The sequence below is a fragment of the Triticum dicoccoides genome, chromosome 7A (assembly GCF_002162155.2).
Source record: "Triticum dicoccoides isolate Atlit2015 ecotype Zavitan chromosome 7A, WEW_v2.0, whole genome shotgun sequence".
Lineage (NCBI taxonomy): Eukaryota > Viridiplantae > Streptophyta > Magnoliopsida > Poales > Poaceae > Triticum > Triticum dicoccoides.
The window spans coordinates 699,444,036-699,463,341 of NC_041392.1; the positions used below are offsets into that span (position 1 = coordinate 699,444,036).

At 46.3% G+C, this 19,306-nt stretch overlaps 1 protein-coding gene across 1 annotated transcript; it reads left to right on the forward strand.

Moving 5' to 3' along the window:
• The first annotated feature begins 2,731 nt into the window (after nt 1-2,731).
• Nucleotides 2,732-10,501, forward strand: LOC119334445 (ubiquitin carboxyl-terminal hydrolase 42-like). Its single transcript, XM_037607007.1, has 11 exons — nt 2,732-3,274; nt 5,297-5,474; nt 5,555-5,658; nt 5,750-5,835; nt 5,920-6,088; nt 6,175-6,298; nt 6,467-6,624; nt 7,221-7,305; nt 7,388-7,597; nt 7,682-7,743; nt 8,412-10,501. Exons 1-11 carry the CDS (start codon nt 2,910-2,912, stop codon nt 10,051-10,053), a joined length of 3,183 nt encoding a protein of 1,060 aa, XP_037462904.1. The 5' UTR covers nt 2,732-2,909; the 3' UTR covers nt 10,054-10,501.
• The last annotated feature ends 8,805 nt before the right edge of the window (nt 10,502-19,306 follow it).

The following is a 19,306-nucleotide window of genomic DNA, read 5'->3' on the forward strand; positions in this document are numbered from 1 at the left end:
AGCTTGGGTGTCTCTAATTAGTTGACCCACTGCCTCAAGTTTTCAGGCTTATTAAGCCCCCTAACATTCCAAAATAGGCCTACTACCATTATTAAAATCTAGTTTTCTACAACTACTTTTTTACCTGAAACTACATCAACCTATGTAGGTATATCAACATGGTAGCCACAACTGTGGGCACACCCTTATTCTACATTGCCTGAATGAGCGTTACTAAATTCATTAGCACTGGTATCTATGTTATCAGGAAGAGAACACTCTGGATGCGAATCTTGAAAGGCAGATAACCCACTGTCCTCTACCAGCCTAATGGCATGGATATTATGAGATACAATATCTTCATCATTGCCTAAATTCGGACCAGCTTTTTTGGCTTTCAACATTAATGCATCATCATTAAATGTAGAAAAGGAATTAGAGTTTCTATTACCTTTAGGTATCTCCAGGTCTTTGAGCTTTCTGAGATCTTCAGCCTTTTGTATGGTAGTTCTCCCATCTCTTCTAATTCTAGCACCCACCCTGGCGCCACCACAGGGCCTAATTTTTGGCCTTGTCTAAAGGATGTGGAAGCTGCTGGGTTGGAGCCTCTAAGATTGTGGCCTCCCCATCAGACTCCGCATCAAACTGCTCAAGTAACTGAGTACCAATGTTCTTAGTAGGTTGTTTTTGCTGCACATCTTTCTTTGCATTGCTAGCTTCACTCAGACCTAAGATAACACTTTGCACCTTTTGTTCCAGAGAGTTCATCAACTCCGTAGGTGTTTTGGAGCTAGAGGGAGCTTTGTGGGAGTTCTGAGGCTGACCACATGCAGTTTGGTTCTTGTTCTTGTCAGTCTCCATAGGTTTTGGTCCCTGCATCTGCATATCTTTCTCAGGATCTCCCTCTAGTAAGTCCTCGTCAGATTTCTCTCTCTCTCTCTCTCCCTCTCCCTCTCTCTCTCTCTCTCTCTCCCTCTCTCTCTCTCTCTCTCTCTCTCTCTCTCTCTCTCTCTTCTGTCCTGGTGTTAGCCACCTCGAAGACAGATTCTGTTTCCACCAGAAAAGAGATAAGAAATAGTTCTGTATCAATCTCAACTAGCCTTTCGGAGGGAATTTTAGACACATCTCTCACAACAACCCGAACTTTGACCTTTTCATAAAAACATCTGAAGATCTCATGCCAGTCAACATTAACCAGGATGCCCAAAATATATGCAATTTGTGAGATTACTTTCCATGTGAGTTTATTGACAGGGATCCCCACCATAGACACCCACACCTCTTGAAGCTCAACATAAGCAACCTCTTCACCATCCCATTTGTCAAAAGACACAATAACCCCTTTTCTAAGATTGATGGAGGGGAGCTCAACTAAATCATTTACTTCTTTATCCGGTGGAAACCTGACCAGGAAGCATTTTTTCAGTCAGCTGTCTCACCTGCCATGGCCAGTTAGTCTTCCCGATTTCAGAGAAGTTTTGCTTCAGTTCTCGAGTAGAGATAGAACATTCCTCAATCACAGCAACACACACATTAGACAGGTTAAGCCACTTAACAGCATCCTTGTGTCCAGACTCAATGTGGAAGAAGCCCAGTCCAGCATTGGCACTGCCATAGTATTGGGCAACAACTTGAGGTTTGTACCATTCCACACAATTGTCCATGTGATGCCCAGACTTGTGACAAATGAAACGATTTTTGGGCAATGGACAAGTCCCAACAAAGTGAGCCGGCTCTCCACAGTTGTAACACATCACATCCTTCCTCTTTTTTTTTTTATCATAATTGATGACAGCCCGTCTTTCCTATTTTGACCACTGCCTGCTTCATCAACACTTCTTGACTTCCCCTGTTGCTCCTTCTGAGAATCGAAGCTCTTGTTCTTCATTTTCTGTTGAGGGTTTTGGGAATTCCGGCGGCAGGTGCTTGATTGCCCTTCCCCATACCCTTGAAAATGAGACCCACCTTGGAACTGACCGGGAGAAGGACCATATTGCAGTTGTCGTTGTTGCTGCAGCAGCATAACAGGCATAGCAGAAAGGAAGGGGCTGTTTGGATTGGAGCCTGGAGCTGCCAAGCCAAAAATTTGGTAGTTGACCAAGTGCTGGCACTCCTTTGGATGGCCACCAAATAATTGGCTCGCCCAGGCCGTGGGGGGCTTCCCCAGTTCATTTTCTCGCCAAAGTTGGCAGGGTCGCGGGCGGCTGAAAGCTGCGCCAAAATTTTGGCTTTGCCCACAAATTGGCAGGGCGTCCTGGGGCGTCATCCAAACAGCCTCGAAATGTTAAGGCTCCTTTTTTTGTTGTTCCTAATTATTTTGAAGAAAGGAAAGTACACTATGGAGACAAGCAATTGCCCAAAAGATAACATGTGAAAAGAAAGGGAAAAATCTAGTAGTACCCGATTTGTTGGGATCATTATCAGGAAAAGACATTCCCCATTCCCATGAATGATGGATCCCATCCGGCCGTGCCTAGAAGACTCTCTTGCCTCTTGGCATCTCCCATCCCCATCGTTGGTTCCAGAGAGAAGTTGGAGACAATGGACGCATAGGGCCGAGGAGCAGAGCAGAGACGACAGCACGCCAGTCGCCTCACTTCCCCGCAACCCCCCAAGCCATTCCCTCGAGCCCGTCCGCGGTTGACTGACCCGCTCCCGCTCCCGCTCCCGCTGCCGCCCGGGCCCCGCCCCTCCCGCCCCCACCCGCCAGCCACCGCCGCCGCCGTCGCCGCGGCAGCATCCGGCCGCCTGCCCCCTTCCGGCCCCGGCGGGGGAGTGGTCCGGTCCGGTGCGAGAGCGACCCGGGCGGGTCGGACTCGAGTTGGAGTCCGGGTCGGACCCGCGCGGATGGTCGGTGGCGGCGGGGGTGCTGGCTGGGCGCGCAACCCTAACCGAGCGCTGCTCCTGGTGGCGGCCGGGCGCTATATTAGATGCCGGGGGGCGGGATCGGCGGGGGCGGCCCAGGCTTCGACTTCGACTTCGACTTCCCGGCGGTGATCCAGGCGGCGCTCGTCGGCTTCGTGCTCCTCGCCGCCGCGGCCGCCGCGCTCCGCCGCGCCGCCTCGCGCTACTTCCTCGTCGACGCCGCGGGCTTCGCCGCCGCCTACGAGGACCACCACCACCACATCGCGCCCGCCTACGCGATGCCGCCCCAGGGGGATCAGCAGCCGCCCCCCTCCTCGCCGCTGGGGCAGGGGGGGCAGCTGCAGGCCGCCGCGCCCGAGCTCGGGCCCTGCGCCCAGTGCGGCGCCGCCGGCACCAAGAAGTGCTCCGGCTGCAAGCGCATGCGATACTGGTGCGCCCCCTCTCCCCCCGTCCCTCCCCCTCCCTGTTTCTTGGTATGGCCTAGCTGTGCGCGTGATCTTGATTCATGCATTCTCGCCGAGCTCGTCTCCCCCTTTCTGCGATTCGGTGGTCGATGCGTGCAATTGTGCGGGGATCCTTCACGGTTCTTGGCCGTACCCCTGCTGTGGTCCATGGCTGTGAATTGTGATTTTGCTGTAGTTTCTTGGATGCATTGGGCAATTTGGTCCTACCCCTGCTGTCCATGATTGTGAAATTGTGATTTTGCTGTCGTTTCTTGGTGGCTTGGGTAATTTGGTGTTTAGGACCGGTGATTATAGTGGTTATTGAGGATCCAGAACATGCATAGTTGATGGAAACCCCTGTTCTTGAGGCTCTCAAGAACAGGATTGCATGCACCAACTGCAGGATCACCACTCAAGGTGAGTGGTGATCCTGCAGTTGGTGCATGCAATCATGCAGGGATCTTTCAGGATTCTTGGCTTTACCCCTGTTGTCCATGACTATGGGCCTGTTTGGTTCTAAGACTAGTATTGCCACACTTTGCCACATTTTTTTGCCAAGCTTGCCTAAGGTTAGTTCATCAAAATGAGAGCCACAAGTTGGCAAGCCTAAAGGAATCTTGCCACACTTTTTGTGTGTATGCCATGTGGGGCTCAAGTGTGGCTTGCCTAAGGTGTGGCTTGAACCAAACACTCAACTAAGTTGGTCAAACTTGCCTAACCTTAGTTGTGGCAATCTTTGGCTAAGTTAGTCACGAACCAAACATCCCCTATGTGTTGTGATTTTGCTGTCGTTTCTTGGAGGCTTGGGTAATTTGGTGTTTAGGATCGGTGATTTAAGTGGTTCTTGAGGATCCAAGACACACATAGTTGATGGAAACATCTGTTCTTGGGAGATTATTGAGTGATGATCCTGCAGTTGGTGCATGCAATTATGCAGGGATCTTTCACGATTCTTGGCTTTACCCCAGTTGTCCATGATGACTGAGTTGTGATTTTGCTCTTGTTTCTTTGATGCTTGGGTAATTTAGTCTTCAGGATCAGTGATTTTAGTGGTTCTTGAGGATCCAAGACATACGTACAACATTGAAATCTTGTTCCTTGTGCGATTTGGTTGTGTACGTCCTAGCCTGCTAGGGCCTGCATAGCAGGGCATAGATATTAGTTTGTTTCCTCAGATGCATGTGAAAACGGTGCAGTCTTTGATAGTCGGAGGCTATGTATTTGAACTTGGTCATTGCCCAATATTGATTTCATTGCGTCCAAATCCAAACAGCATCGGAAGTTTGCTCCGAGGCGTATTTGGGGAACAACCAGGCAACATATAGAGTTGAAAATAGTGCTTAACAGAAGTGTATATCTTCAAGAACTATCCCCCCTTTTGTATTTTTCTTATCCTATACCTTTTCTTCTAAAAGAAAGCAAAGATGTTATTCTCTATTCTGCGTTTTATCATGAGTAATCGGTTGATTTGGTTAGTGTTTGGACAGGACAATCGGAATTTAAGTATTTAATGTCACTAAGGCTCTCATACTTTGTGCGGTTTTGGATTGTTTCAAGTGACTGCCTATCTATTATCATGTAATATATGGCGTACTGATGAATTTCTCTTATCTAGATGGTGATCGTTTCCACACGTCAAACAGAGAAGTTTTTTTTTTATAAAAGGTTTTTGCCTGGTTTGGTTGTAACAAAAATGGAGTTCATCTTGTGTATTTTGGTTTATTTTGTAATGTTTGGTAATTTTGGCCCATAGCAAAGTTATACATTTTCATCTTTCAATGCGCTGTTATACCCTTGGTGTTGCTTGTTATGATACATCAATTGAATAGACTCATGAACAACAGATCATTTGCCTGAAGGTTGTCCCAACTCACATCCTTGGAGTTTCTATACACTGTTTTGTTGTCTAACTAGCCTCCAGTCATCAATATCACATAGTTTTACACTAGTGTATCATGCTGCTATATTTCTCCTGAGCATATATGTCTTACATTTATGCTCTTATTTAGTTCTGGAGAATGTCAGTCAAAGCATTGGCAATCTGATCACAAATTCAAGTGCAAACAAATGAAATTATTGGATCCTATTGACAAGTTACCCTGTGGAGTTGAGGCCAACAGTAAGAAGTCACCTGTCTCTGGCCATCGTGGTATCTCATTAGTGCCTGGCCATCGAAAATTAAACAAGGTGTGCAATTATACTCTTGACCTAGAAATTCTTTGCACTTGGATGAAGAAACAGATTTTCAACTCATGTTCCATTCACAGGTCATCTATCCTTATGATGATTTTTTAAAGCTGTACAATTGGAAGTGCAATGATTCGAAATACAGCGATTTTTTAACTTGTGGGCTTGTGAACTGTGGCAACAGGTATGTTGGAATAATATACTATCTTTGCCCCACCTTTTGCTTGACAAACACTTGCTTAGAATATCTAATAGTTCTTGTTCCTTTTGTGCAGTTGCTTTGCCAATGTGGTTTTACAATGTCTGTCATACACAAGGCCACTTGTGGCCTATCTATTAGGAAAGGACCATTATAGGCAATGTAAGTGATGGTTTACGATGGTCATGTAATATGTAGTAACATCTAGCTTTATCTTAACAGTTCTACGCAACTCAACATTTTCAGGTGCTATAAGACATGAAGATTGGTGTTTCTTATGTGAGCTGCAATCTCATATTCAAAGAGCGTTTGATAGTGTACACCCATTTGCTCCCACGAACATTCTTTCTCATTTACCAAATATTGGTGGCAACCTTGGCTTTGGTAGGCAGGAAGATGCTCATGAATTTATGAGGTGAATTACTTTATGTGCTTGTATGTGGTTTGCTATCTCTCTCTTGTATTGTCTTGAATGCTATGTGCTGCGTGTTCTATTTATAGGTTTGCAATAGATAAGATGCAATCAGCTTGCCTTGACGAATTTGGAGGTGAGAAGGTCGTAGATCATAGCACCCAGGAGACAACTGTTATTCAGCACATATTTGGCGGTCGTCTGCAATCTCAGGTCCCATTTGTTTCCACATTTAGTTTAATATTTTAATTTATAATCAATGAGTCTGCCTTTCTGATTGCTCTGTTTTTAATCAGCTTTAAATTCTGAAGGGATATGTCTTTCAGTATGCATCTGTTGCATTCATCAAATGCCTAACATTTAAATGGGATGTATGTGCAGGTTCAGTGTACTGCATGTGGTATGGTCTCAAATCGCTATGAGAATATGATGGACTTGACAGTTGAAATTCATGGTGATGCTGAATCCTTGGAAAAATGCTTGGATCAGTTCACTGCTATAGAGTGGCTTGATGGGGACAATAAGTACAAATGTGATGGGTAAGTCCTATTTACAGCATCTGCACACTTATGTTATGTAGCAACAAATGTTACAGGTTCATATTTTTTTATATATATGATTTAGTTTGGGCATATATATGCTGAGACCGGCTTGTTCTTATTAACTATTAAGGATTTGTACATAATGATGTTCACTTGGTCTGTTGATGTCTTCCGAAAATACATGATGAGACATTACTTTCAATAATGCTATAAATAGCCAGGAATTTAGCCTGATTATGTCTTGTGAAATTCTGTGAGTTGGTGATTATATTCTTAGTATATACTTTTTGAATTTAAATAAGAGTTGATTTAAAGCTGGAGTAATTTGATTATGTTAATTACCTGGAGCCATCCATCCTCAGTCTTGGTCTACTACATATTTTTGGCAAGCACAAGTGATGCATTTGTTGTTCAGACCCTTCTCTCTTTTGCTAACGTTTATCTATTTTCAGACATTGTAGACTTCAGATTTAAGTATTGAACATCTTACAGTTCAGCAAGCTCCAAACATACTTTACAGACATTGTAGACTTCAGATTCACAATCTGAATCAAATGCCATCTTTTTCTAAAATATTGTCTACTTTTGTCCAGATGTAATGACTATGTTAAAGCACGGAAACATCTCACAGTTCATCAAGCTCCAAATATACTCACTATTACTCTCAAAAGATTCCAGGTTAGGACATCAGCCTGTTAGAACTATATCATGCTGTTGTATTATGAAAGTGGCACCTAATATGCTTTTCTGTGGTTATCAGAGTGGTAGATTTGGAAAACTGAACAAGAAAGTCACATTCCCTACGAAGTTAGATTTAACTCCATACATGAGCACCACTGATGGAACTGACCAGTATGATCTATATGCTGTCGTTGTTCATCTGGATATGCTGAATGCTTCGTTTTTTGGGCATTATATATGCTACATAAAACATTATCGAGGACGTTGGCTTAAATTGGATGACTGCAAGGTACATGTTCACTCTATATTATAACCATACAGATATATGTGAGTCGTAATTCCAGTTGATCCATTTTCTTGCTTTGATTTGTAGGGGATGGCTGTTGACGAGGAGGAAGTACATGCTCAAGGTGCCTATATGCTTCTATATAGCAGGTAATTATCATGTATGTCCTCGTCTAGGGAATCAATTTCTACTGAAAGGGGGAATGTCACATATATACATCTTACCTGAATCCAGGTCCTTTTCTATTGCTACTTGATGTAAGCTTGAGTTGATTATATCTACTTTCTTGCTGATCTTTGCATATTTTATACTCTAGAATTGTGTGGTCATCTTCATTTCCAACAACATACACTATTATGCAAAAGAAAGACCTTTCATATAATATGTGCCTCCATATTGTTCTGTTGTTGTATAATATGTGGCTTCACCATTTTAGGATAACAGCTGCCAGATGGAACTTTCCTGACCACCGAATTTTCTTTCTTTATCATACTTTCATTATTTTGTCTCGTGCAAAAATTATTTCTCTGTTTATTCCACAATTTATTTTTCATAAATTTAACTAGTACAGTATCATTTTGTCTGTGACTGTTCTAACTAGTTTTATTTCATAAAATTTCGTGATTTTTTTAATACATTAAAATGTTCCGGATTTGTCTTATTTCCTTATTTTGTTTTGTTCACATTTTTTTGTGGTATTTCTCCATTTAATCCATTTTTGTCATGAATATAACTAGTATTACCTGTCTGAGACTATGCTAAAATGCTCTGGACGTGTGGGCTTACAAACTTGCCTTTTCCCTTTACGACTCTGCAGGAGAACAGCTCGTCCTGTACCACTTCTTCCAGTCAAAGAACCAATAAAACATGAGAAACAGTGCAAAGTGCCTCCTTTAAATGGACAAAATCATTTGATACCTGAGGATGTGTCATTAAAATGTGAATCATTGTCAAAGCCTTCAGAGGATCTACGAGAAGATTCTGAATCCAGCAATGACTCTCTGCATAGAATGGATACCGTCGACCAGGTATCAGACCTGGATTTGCATATGAACATTGAGAGAGACAAATTCGTTACCAATGAAAGTATACATCAGCCAATTTCATCGGCATTACATGTCCTTGAAGAAGATACTAGAGACTCAGGTTCTCTGTTAGAAGGCAACAATACCATGAGAGCTGACCAATTTGGCAATTCTGCATGTGAATCCTCTTCAGTTAATTCCTCTGAAGAGGAATGCAAGGAACCTGCCCCAGGTATTGATTCAGTTGACTACATGGATATTGATATGGAAGCTGGAACAGAAGTTGAAACACAGAATGTGCAACAACAACCTATCTTAGGTGATTCAGTTGGAGTGATAGGCAACAAAACATCAGTCCCAACCTTTGAGAATTGTATGGCAGGAAAACCAAAACCACTCTTTTCTATTGGTTTCCTTGACAAACCCTCAAGAAAGAAGTCCGACTCTAGGGAAGAGTGTCAAAATGGTGGCAGCATGGCAGTTTCCTCCCAAAAAATAGATGGTCATTGTAATGAACATCTCAGCAGGCCAGAGCAAGGACTTATTGCCAACTCCCTTGGCGGCAGCCCATCCTCAGCAAATGGAAGTGTACATTGCAATGGGGACGTGTTTGTGACTCCTAGCAACGGAGTTCTTGTCAATGGTGATACACAATCCGACAATTATTCCTTGGATGCAGCAAAGAGAGATGTACCTTCTGTTAGGGGATTTAATCCAAGGCCTTACAGATCACCATCAAGCAGCAACCCAAATCGGAATAATACAAGCAAAGGGGAAATGTCATTCTTCCCACGTGGTTTCCTTGCAAAGCCTCGTTCTGGAGAGAAAGCAGTCAAAGTTAATGATGGGTTGCCATTTAGTAATGGAAATGGCAAACCATCATCATCATCCTCTGTGAATGGCAACGGCATATCAAATACCAATTCTTCACCTCGAAGCACCACAGGTGGCATGGGCATGTCTCCTGGATTCCTTGCGAAGCGTTCCAGGGAGTCTGCAGCTGCAAGCTTTATGGGTGATCTGCAGAGCAGTAACTCTTCCAGGGAGCAAGAACATGTTGGTGCTGCAGCACTACTACCTGACAAGATACAAGAAAGGCGGAGTTCCTATTGCACCACAAATGGCATTGATGCCCAACACGGAGCAGCTTCCGTTCATGATGTGAGTGGTCACAGTGATGAAAACGGGCACGCATTCGTGGGCACCAAGAAGGGCATCCATGGTGAAAAAAATGGTAGCAATGGAACCCTTGATATGCATGACAGCAGTTGCCAAATGGATGAAAACGGACATGGAGTTCTGGATATCAAAGATGTCGTCTTCAGAGAACAAAATGTCAGCAATGGAACTCTCGATACGCATGGCATGGGGTCCGAAGATGCTGACCACGTCGTCAAGTCACCCGCCGCTCCTGCCCATGACGGTCTGCGATGAAGATTAACCACCTCAAAATATTTTGATGAGAGTAGCATGGACGAGCAATGAAAGCTGAAGGTAGATAACCCGAAGAGGAGCCATGGGCAAGGAAGTGGTAGAAGTGGCTGATTGGATAGGTTACCTGCCATTGCAAAAATTGGATGATACAGTAGTAGTTTTGCCTCCCCTCCACCATTTTTGGTGTCCCTCGTGGCTCCCACTTGTCAGAGGGGTGGAGGGGTGTCTCTGGGCCTCCACACAATTTGCAGAGGCTCAGATGCTCCCCTGGTGCCATGTTTCTCTCCCTTGTTGCCATTATTGCTAGGTACATAGCAGAGTCTAGGCTTACCTTCTTTTCGTTTACCTTGTTAGCTTGAATAAACACAAGTGCTGACTTGCTTTGTCATGGAAGCTTAATCAATCAATTGTAGAGGAAATGATCTGATTGTGTTGTTCACTTTAGTTTCTTCATTTTCTGTCGACTGCCGGTGCATGTTATATTTCTCTTGCACTGCGGTGAACTTTTGCTGGTTGACAAAGTGTTTGTTGCTGTTTTATCTTTGAAAAAATTGCTTGCATCATGTAACAGAAGTAGCAAGTGTATTAGATGCTTAGTTGGGGAATAGGATTTCGACGATTCTGCCTCACTCTTATTAGTTATCATGGTCAGTTGTGTTGATTTAGAAGTAATTTGGGGAACAACTGTTTAATGCAAATTTCTTTGTGTTGAATATGCAACAGTAGGCTTATTTAACATGAAAGTGTCTTTATTTAGTTTTGTGTAGAAGTTGAAAGTTTTATGTAGGTTCTTCTCTCTTATAGGACATACAAAAGCAGAGTCAGGACGCCGCCTCTTTTGATTCCTTGACTCCTTTATTTAAACGAGATATGTATACTTTTATGAATTTGTTCCGCCTAACTCAGAAATCACACACATAAATATACAAAATCGCATGATGGTCGGAGCAAAGCCATGGATACGCCACCCACACCAAATCAACAAGTTCCCTCGCCTTGGCTTGGTTAGGGCAACTCCGACGCCGTGCATCGGTTTGTAATCGTTCGGACAACGCATCCAACACCGTGTATCGAGCGTCCGTGGACCAGACGTCCTAAGTCACACAATCCGGAAGCAAAGCTAGGGGAGGTTTGCGGGCGTCCGGACAACCGCCACATAGGCGTTTGACGTCCCGGACCCAGCCAAAACCGAGGAGGAGCCTGCACATTTGGACATTTCCACGGCATTTCCGCGCGAAAGCCTGCCCTATCCCACCCTCTCCGCCCCCTAGTTCCCACCCGTTTCAACGCCCACCGCCACGATGGAGCCAATCGAGACGGTCGCCGTCACGCCCAAGCAGGAGCACCCGTTGGTGGTGGCCGCCCACATGCCAACACGGTGACACGCAACACCAGTTGCCGCAAATAGAAGAAAAGGAAGGGCAACACAGCAAGCCGGTCAACACTTGAGAGTATGGGCTGGGCCGAGGAAATAGCAGACAACCCCGCCTCGTGGCTTAAGCCCAGGATGGTGGTGGTGTGATGTACCTTGAAATACCTCACCTTGGCGGTTGGCGCCCAATGTGACCGCCTCAACCAACAAGTTTTTCCTCTCCTTGCCGGCTGGAGCCTAACAAACCAGGAACCTCTCCCTTGCCCTCTCTCCACGGCGCAACGCCCACCCCAAAGTGGCATAGGGCCGATGATCCCACCTTGTGCCGAAAGTACAGGACTACCATGGTGTCAGGCACCTAGAAATACCCTGCCTTGGCGCTCAAACCACTTGTGGTCATCTAGGAAGTCGCAAAGATGACCAAAAACACAAAACCAATGAAACATGAGAAGTAAACACGATGGCAATCTCGACACCACCAATGATGTTATCAACCATCCCCCTGACAGCCAATCGTACCAAAACACGAATGTCTCCTTGGCGTCACACATGCTTCCTAGTGTCAACAAGGGATAACTCCACATCACACAGTCTTACAAACATAAATCCACATTGAAGCAGGACATGGGAGATAAGGGGATATCAAGAAGCACATCACAACACAATGCAGCGAGCCGAGAACAAGATCCCGCAAAAATAAGGCACAAGAACAACAAGAGTAAGGATTTGCAAAAAAAAAACATGACATGGGCTGGGCCGAGCGAAAGGCCGGCAAGCCCACATTGTGCCCAAAGCCCGGGACGGCCATGGCGTGAGGCACCTTGAAATACCACGGCTTGGCGCCCAACGTAACCGCCTCAACCAACAGCTTTCTCTCGCCTCTCCTCGCCGGCAGGAGTCCGTCGCCCTCCTCCATCGCGTAGCGCTCACCTCCAAGCGTCACAGCGCCGGCGACCGATGGACCAGTTCCACGACGGGCAGCACGTGCGTCTGCGGAACCGTCGGCGCGGCCGGTACGTCCGCGCCGCCGCCGACGGGGTGAGAGTCACCCTCAGCCGGCGCCGCGCGTCGCTGAACGTCGCGTGGACGGTGCACGTCTACCACAGCGCCGACGGCGACGGCCCGTACCTGCTCCTCCACAGCGCCGCCTACGGCCGCTACCTCGCCGCCACGGACATGCCGCTGCCGGGCGGGCACGGCCGCTTCCGCGTCGAGCAGCGCAGATACGACCAGCCGGAGCTGAGGCCCATCATGTGGCAGGCCATCGGGGCCGGCGGCGGGGGCAGGGTCATGCTCCGCAACGTCGGTGGCCTCCACCTCAGCGTCCGCGTCCGCGGCAGCCGCACCATGTTCTACTGGGCCGTGGAGCCCATCCCCGCCAGAGAGGCCGCGCCTCGCCTTCCACCGCCGCTTTCGGTGAGATAAGTCTCGAATTGCTTCTTGCCGCCATTGTTGCCAACTCTGTTTCTCGAGATTCAGGTTCCTGATAGCATCCGTGCTTTCGATCAGAAAGAAAATTCAGAGTCGAAATTCAGATTGCTTCTTTGATCTGATTTGATCTCCTCCTCAACATAACAATCCATGGTTCTTTGGCAGTTCGGGCAGGAGGAGCCGAGGGCGGAGCGGCGGATCCGGGTCGTGCAAGCCACCGCCGAGGGGCTCTACGCCGACGAAGGCTGGTCCTATTTCCAGTTCTTTGGGAGGTGCGTGAACCACCTGAGGAACGCTCTGGCCAGGCACCTCAACCTGCCGCGGAGCCCCGCCTTCGTCATGTGTGTGCGAGCGGGCCGCCACGGGAGGCTCACCCCACTCGTCGTCGACCTGCCCCACGGCGGCTCCGGCGAGACCCTCGAGGTCGTCGTCATGCTGTCCGGGACCCCTGGTGAGAGGCTATCTCCCATGTCTTACTGAATTTGTTATGCACAATGTGCAGATCTGATCGTAAAAGATGGTCTGAACTCTGAACTCTGAAGCTAGTAGAAAGAAACTACTGTTTCCACATTTCTTTTCTTGATCCAGATAATTCAGCTAGTAGAAAGGAACATTTTGCCACTAGTAGAAATTATGGAGCCTAGAGAGCCAAAACAAAGTTCATTCATCTCATTTCATCTTTACAAAATTCAGGCTGTATACTACAATGGACAGTGCATAAAAGCATAGTTCCTTGCACATTTATATTGTTTTGGGTTCTGCCTTCTTGACGCCGTCATTATACTGTCATTGATCATTGGTCTGCCACTTAACTTCCACATTATTTCTGCTGATTCAGCCTGTGATGCGCTGCGGCACCCGGACATCGACGCAGAGTAGAGAAAGATCAGAGCTGGAGTATAGAGAGCTCACTTCTTCACAAGTTTCGCCACCTCCGATATGATGACAGCAGAAATTGTGCCTATAGATAGATAGATAGAATAGATATAGATTGAGAAAATTCAGCAGCTCTAGTGTTTAGCTGAACTTGGTCCGTTCCTGACAGGACAGGGAGAGGGGGAAGCCCTGTCTGTTTTGGCCTCGCTGCTCTATGATTCAGAACTGCCGACGAAGGCATTGTTGCGTCCCCATGGCTGAACAATGTTTGTTGTGATGCTTGTCGTAGTAGTTGCTACATTGTCGCTCTTCTGATATTCATTTCTGTGATGTGATTGCCACCGTTTCTTTTCACTGTAGGGGGTTCCTGTAATGAGTAATAAGTTGATGATCCTGCAAAAAAATTAATTAGATCATGCATTTCGCGTAACTGAAAATGCTGTGATTTTTGCAATGAGTTGATGGTCCTGCATCCCTTTTAGAATATGCATTTCGTGTATAACTGAATAATGTACCGGGTTCTTCCTGTGAGCAGTAATGGGATTTTTAACGCATGAAATAAAAATCAGATTTTATCCAGGAGCTCTACATGACAACTAGTTTCTCCACATCACACTGTTTTCAGGTCCAAGTTCTGCAAGTTTTTTCTGGGCAATTTTTCTTTTGGTTTTTTCAAGCACGGTTTTCGCTTGGTTTTCTCTTTCTTTTTCCTTTTTATTTTTATTTTTCATGAACTTTCTTTTGAATTTGTGAAATTTTTAAAAGTTTGTGAAACATTTTTTTCAAATCTGCAATTTTTTTCCAAATTGGAGAACATAATTCAAACTCGTGAAATTTTGTCAAATTCATGAAATTTTGAAAATTTTAACTCATGAACAATTTTTAATTCATAATATTTTCCAATCCATGAACCATTTTCAAATTCACGATCTTGTAAATTTTTTAACCCGTAACAATTTTTTAAGTCGTGAACTTTTTCCAAATTTGTGAACTTTTTAAACTTTAACTCGTGAACACTTTTCAAATTCAAGAATTGTTTTTTAAACTTGTGAACTTTTTTGAAATTTCATGAACTTGTTTCAAAGCTAGTGGGCGAAGCAAGCACGCGTGCGAAGCTGGCGAGTAGGCGAGCAAGCTGGCGCAATAATAGGCCATGGCCTAGCAAGCGAACGTCAATTCCTAACTGGCGCTTAAAGCGCTGACTACGAGCTCCACAAATAGACCGCGCCACACACATGAATTTGTTCGAAATTTCAAAAAATGTTCGCCTCTTCAAATTTTGTTCAAAAAATTACAAATATTTGTATTTCAAAAAATTGTAGAGAAATTTCAGAAAAAAAATATGTGTTTCAAAATTGCTCAGATATCAAAACAAATACATTTTTTAAAAGAGCAAACAAAATTTTCAACATGACAGTATTTAAATTCTTTGACATTATCTGGAAAATACTAAAAATTGAAATTTAAAAAAAATCTTAGAAAAATATGAACAAAAGTTTGAAACCAATTGTTTTTTTAGAATTTCCTCAAACATTTTTGTATTTGTGTAGAGAGAGAGAGAGAGAGAGTGAGCAACGGGCGCTGTAGAGGATAAGGGTAGCACATCAGTAGCGCGGGGAAGGATCCGCGCCACTACTAAGCTCATCACTTATAGCACGGGGTCCAAGTCAACCCTACTGCTAGTCGGAGCCCACAAGCTGGCCCCGTGTATAAGTAGTAGTAGCACGTGGTCCATGTCCCGTGCTACTGCTATGAGGTTAGAAGCAGCGTGAGTTGTGCAGCCAACGCTGCTACTGTTGCCTGCTCCGGGGGGGGGGGTGATGTGGGGGATGCTTAGCAGTAGCGTCGGGTTGCCCAGCCCGCGTTGCTACTGAGATGTACCTGTAGCGTTGCTTTCAGTCCCGCGCTGCTACTGAGATGTACCTGTAGCGCTGCTTTTAGTCCCGCACTACTGCTAATTAATACTGGCGCCGACTTCAGACCCTGCGCTACCGCTAAGTATCTATTTATAAGGTATTGTCTAGTAGCGTGAGCGACATTGAAAGAGGGACTAATAGCACTTATGGTTGTATTATTAGCAAGCTAGTTTAGTTAATTGTAAGTTTATTTTTGAAGGTCGAGCATCAAACACTAATGCAGATAGATTAGCTAAGTTTTCAAACACTCTTTATTAATGACGACATATATGGTTTATTCACCACATGATTATGTTGTTATACCAATTCATGTGGACTATGATTAATAAAGCTTAGCTATACCCCTAAAAAAAACTACAGTAAGATCGGGGGGCGAATTTGCCATTGGAGGGTCTGTGTAGAATTGGTTAGCGCAACTTTCTATCGTCGGGTCGCTGGTTCGTGAGCCGTGCGTCACTATTTTTCATCTTAATTTCTGATATTGACAGACGGGCCCACTAGTCATTGAGACATGTAGTATTCAAGTAATCCTATTTTCACCGCTATAAGTGGGCCCCATGCCATGTCAGTGCCACGTCAGCCATATACAGTGCGATGTCGACATCTACAAATGGGATTATCACCGTATTTGCAGGTTTGTGCCAAGTTTTAGAATCAATTCGGCATATTTTTTATGTTCAGACACTAAACCGAATATCCGTGGTAAATTGAAGCACCACTGATGTATGTACCTCTACCAGAACCGCTAGAGAAACCGATTTTCACGCGGTAGCACCTCGGTTCGGTAATAGGGGAGAGTGAAGGTAAGACCGTAAGAGTGCTCTGGATATGGGTTGGGCCAAAAAGATGTCAGAGAAGCCCAGCTGGTGCCCAAAGCCCGGAACAGCCATGGCGTCTGGCACCTTGAAATACCCAGGCTTGGCGCTTAAAGTAACCGCCTCACCCAACAGCTTTCTTTCTCCTCTCATCGCCGGACGGAGCCCCAGCGAACCAAGAACCTCTTCCTCGCCCTCTCTCCACCTCCAAGCGGCACAACACCGGCGACCGATGGAGCAGTTCCACGACAGGCAGCACGTGCGGCTGCGGAGCCGCAGGCGCGGCAAGTACCTCCTCGCCGCCGACGACGGGGAGAGCGTCACCCTCTGCCAGCACCGCGCGACACTGAACATGGCCTGGGCGGTGCACCTCTACCACGGCGCCAACGGCGTCGGCCCGTACCTGCTCCTCCACAGCGCAGCCTACGGCCGCTACCTCGCCGTCACGGACACGCCGCTGCCGCGCGGGCCCGGCCACTTCCGCGTCGAGCAGCGCAGCAACGACCAGCCCGGGGCGGGGCCCGTCATGTGGCAGGTCATCGGGGGCGGGGGCGGGGGCGGGGGCTTTCCGGACGACGTCCGGCTCCGCAACGCCGGCGGCCACTACCTCCGCGTCCACGGCAGCTTCCCCGCCACGTCGAGCCCATCCCCGCTGTCAGGCTGGTGTAATCTTCAGAGCATAGAGCATCTTCAGATAGCGGACGACGGGGATGGAAGCACGTCAAGGGATCGGACGGCTCGCTACGCTCGCCTCCGACTGAAGCGTTATCAGTTACTGTTGTCTTTTCCGTTGCCGTAACTGTTCACCGTTATGTTTTGTAGCTGCCTATATAAAGCCACCCTTTCCCCTGTTGTAAGGCATGCCATTTCTATGAATGAATCAACTACAAACTTTATAGCTAATATATTCGCATATTCGCCTCGGATACCCATATACGCTCCTGGTGACGAACCCTAGCGTTTCGATCCCCAGATCCCTTAGTTCGATCCAGCTCCGGGTGTTACAATTGGTATCATGAGCCAGGCTGATCTTCGGAGAGCAGTGTAGCGACGCGGAAAAAAAAATTCTCCCTCCCTTCCCTCCCACTTTTTGGCGGCGATTTTGGGGCGTCCGTGTCGGGCGGCGATGGAGGCGGTGTGGTGGCGCAGGCGGCGGTAGACTTATTCGGCGACAACTTGGGATCAGGATCGGGTTGCGGGAACGCTCTGTTTCCGTGGTAAATTCCTCGTCCTCTTCCAGGTGGTGTTGCAGGGGAGCAGATCACGCTGGGTAGTCTCAGTCTCAGATCTGTTCGGGTTTCCAGTTCGGTGGGCTATAAAATTCCTCTCAGGTTGAGACTCAGATGGGGCGTCCAAAGCCGAGTTTGGATGAGAATGATATCGCAGAATTGTTGGCTCTTAAAGGCGAGGTAGTGCAGACCCGTGAAGATACGGCAGAGATGCGGGGAGAACTAGATGATCTGCGCAAAGACGTCCACGCCATGAACCTCAAGCAGGATACTATGGCCAAAGCGATGACGGGAGTGCAGGACGTGGTTTCTGCTCTGAATACGCAGTTGTCGACCATGGCGGATATCCTCAAAAGTTTCAGCAACAATCAGGTACCAACTTCAGGGCAACCAGTCACAACCCAAACAGTAACAAATGTTGACATTCCCCAAACTTCTCAAGAGGCTGCAGAACCTGATCACACCAGACCATTAACTGAAGAATTGCGCAAGCGTTTGGCGTTGGAACAAGAGAAGACCAAACAGTGTGCACTCCAACTACCGGCCAGTTTGCCTCCTGTCCGGGTACCCACTAGATCAGCGCCTCCGGGCTATGCAGATGCACCTCGACGTGACACTCATTCGGGCAATGCAACTCCTACAACCACTTATCAAACTGCCCACACTGCTGTCTTCAATAACTTTCAGCCACCAGCAATTCGCACGCATTGGGAGGATTTCTACAGACAGTACGAACAGGAAATGAGGACACAGTTTCTGAAATCCATCACTAAAGGACCTCGTTTGGATTTCCCTTCCTTTGATGGGAATAATCCAGGAGGATGGATCAGGCAGTGTGACAAGTTTTTCCAGATGTCAGGCACACCTAATGAGTACAAAGTAAACCTTGCACAAATGCATGTAGTGGGCAAGGCAGACGTTTGGCTCAGGCGCTCGAGTATTCTAGCAAAGAAACCAACATGGTCTCAATTTTGCACTGAACTCCTGCATCATTTTTCTTCCTCCAGTTCATATGATTTGACAGAGAAGTTCCATTCCCTGAAACAGAACACTCTGACTGTTGCTGAATACACTGAACAGTTTGAGGAACTCATGGCTGAAGTTCAGCAGGAAAACCCTGACATTTCAGAAAGTTGGTTTGTGAGATGCTACGTGAATGGACTCAGATCTCAGTTGAAATTCCAGTTGAGGCCTCTTAGACCGGTTACCCTAACAGATGCTTATTGGTTGGCAATTGACATTGAACAAGGAGCACCTGTCAAGAAGCAGTTCCAACAGTACACATCTACTTCTAAAGCAACTACCTTGTTCCCCAAGCAACATACTAGCCTACCTGACAAACCCCATGAGTTCAAAACTCCAGTTACTACTCAGAGGGCTAGGGAACCAGGCAAATGTTGGAGACGTGGAGACCACTGGTTTCATGGCCATAAGTGTAAGCAGGCACCTGTAATCAATGTTCTAACTGGAGAACCACCCACTGAAATTCCAAGAGAACAAGAGGAAATGGAAGAAATGGAACAAGAAGAGCAGCTTGCTGCAGAGGAACAATGTATGAGAATTTCTTTACAAGCTATGCAAGCAGACAGTGTTAATACTATCTCTATTGCTGTA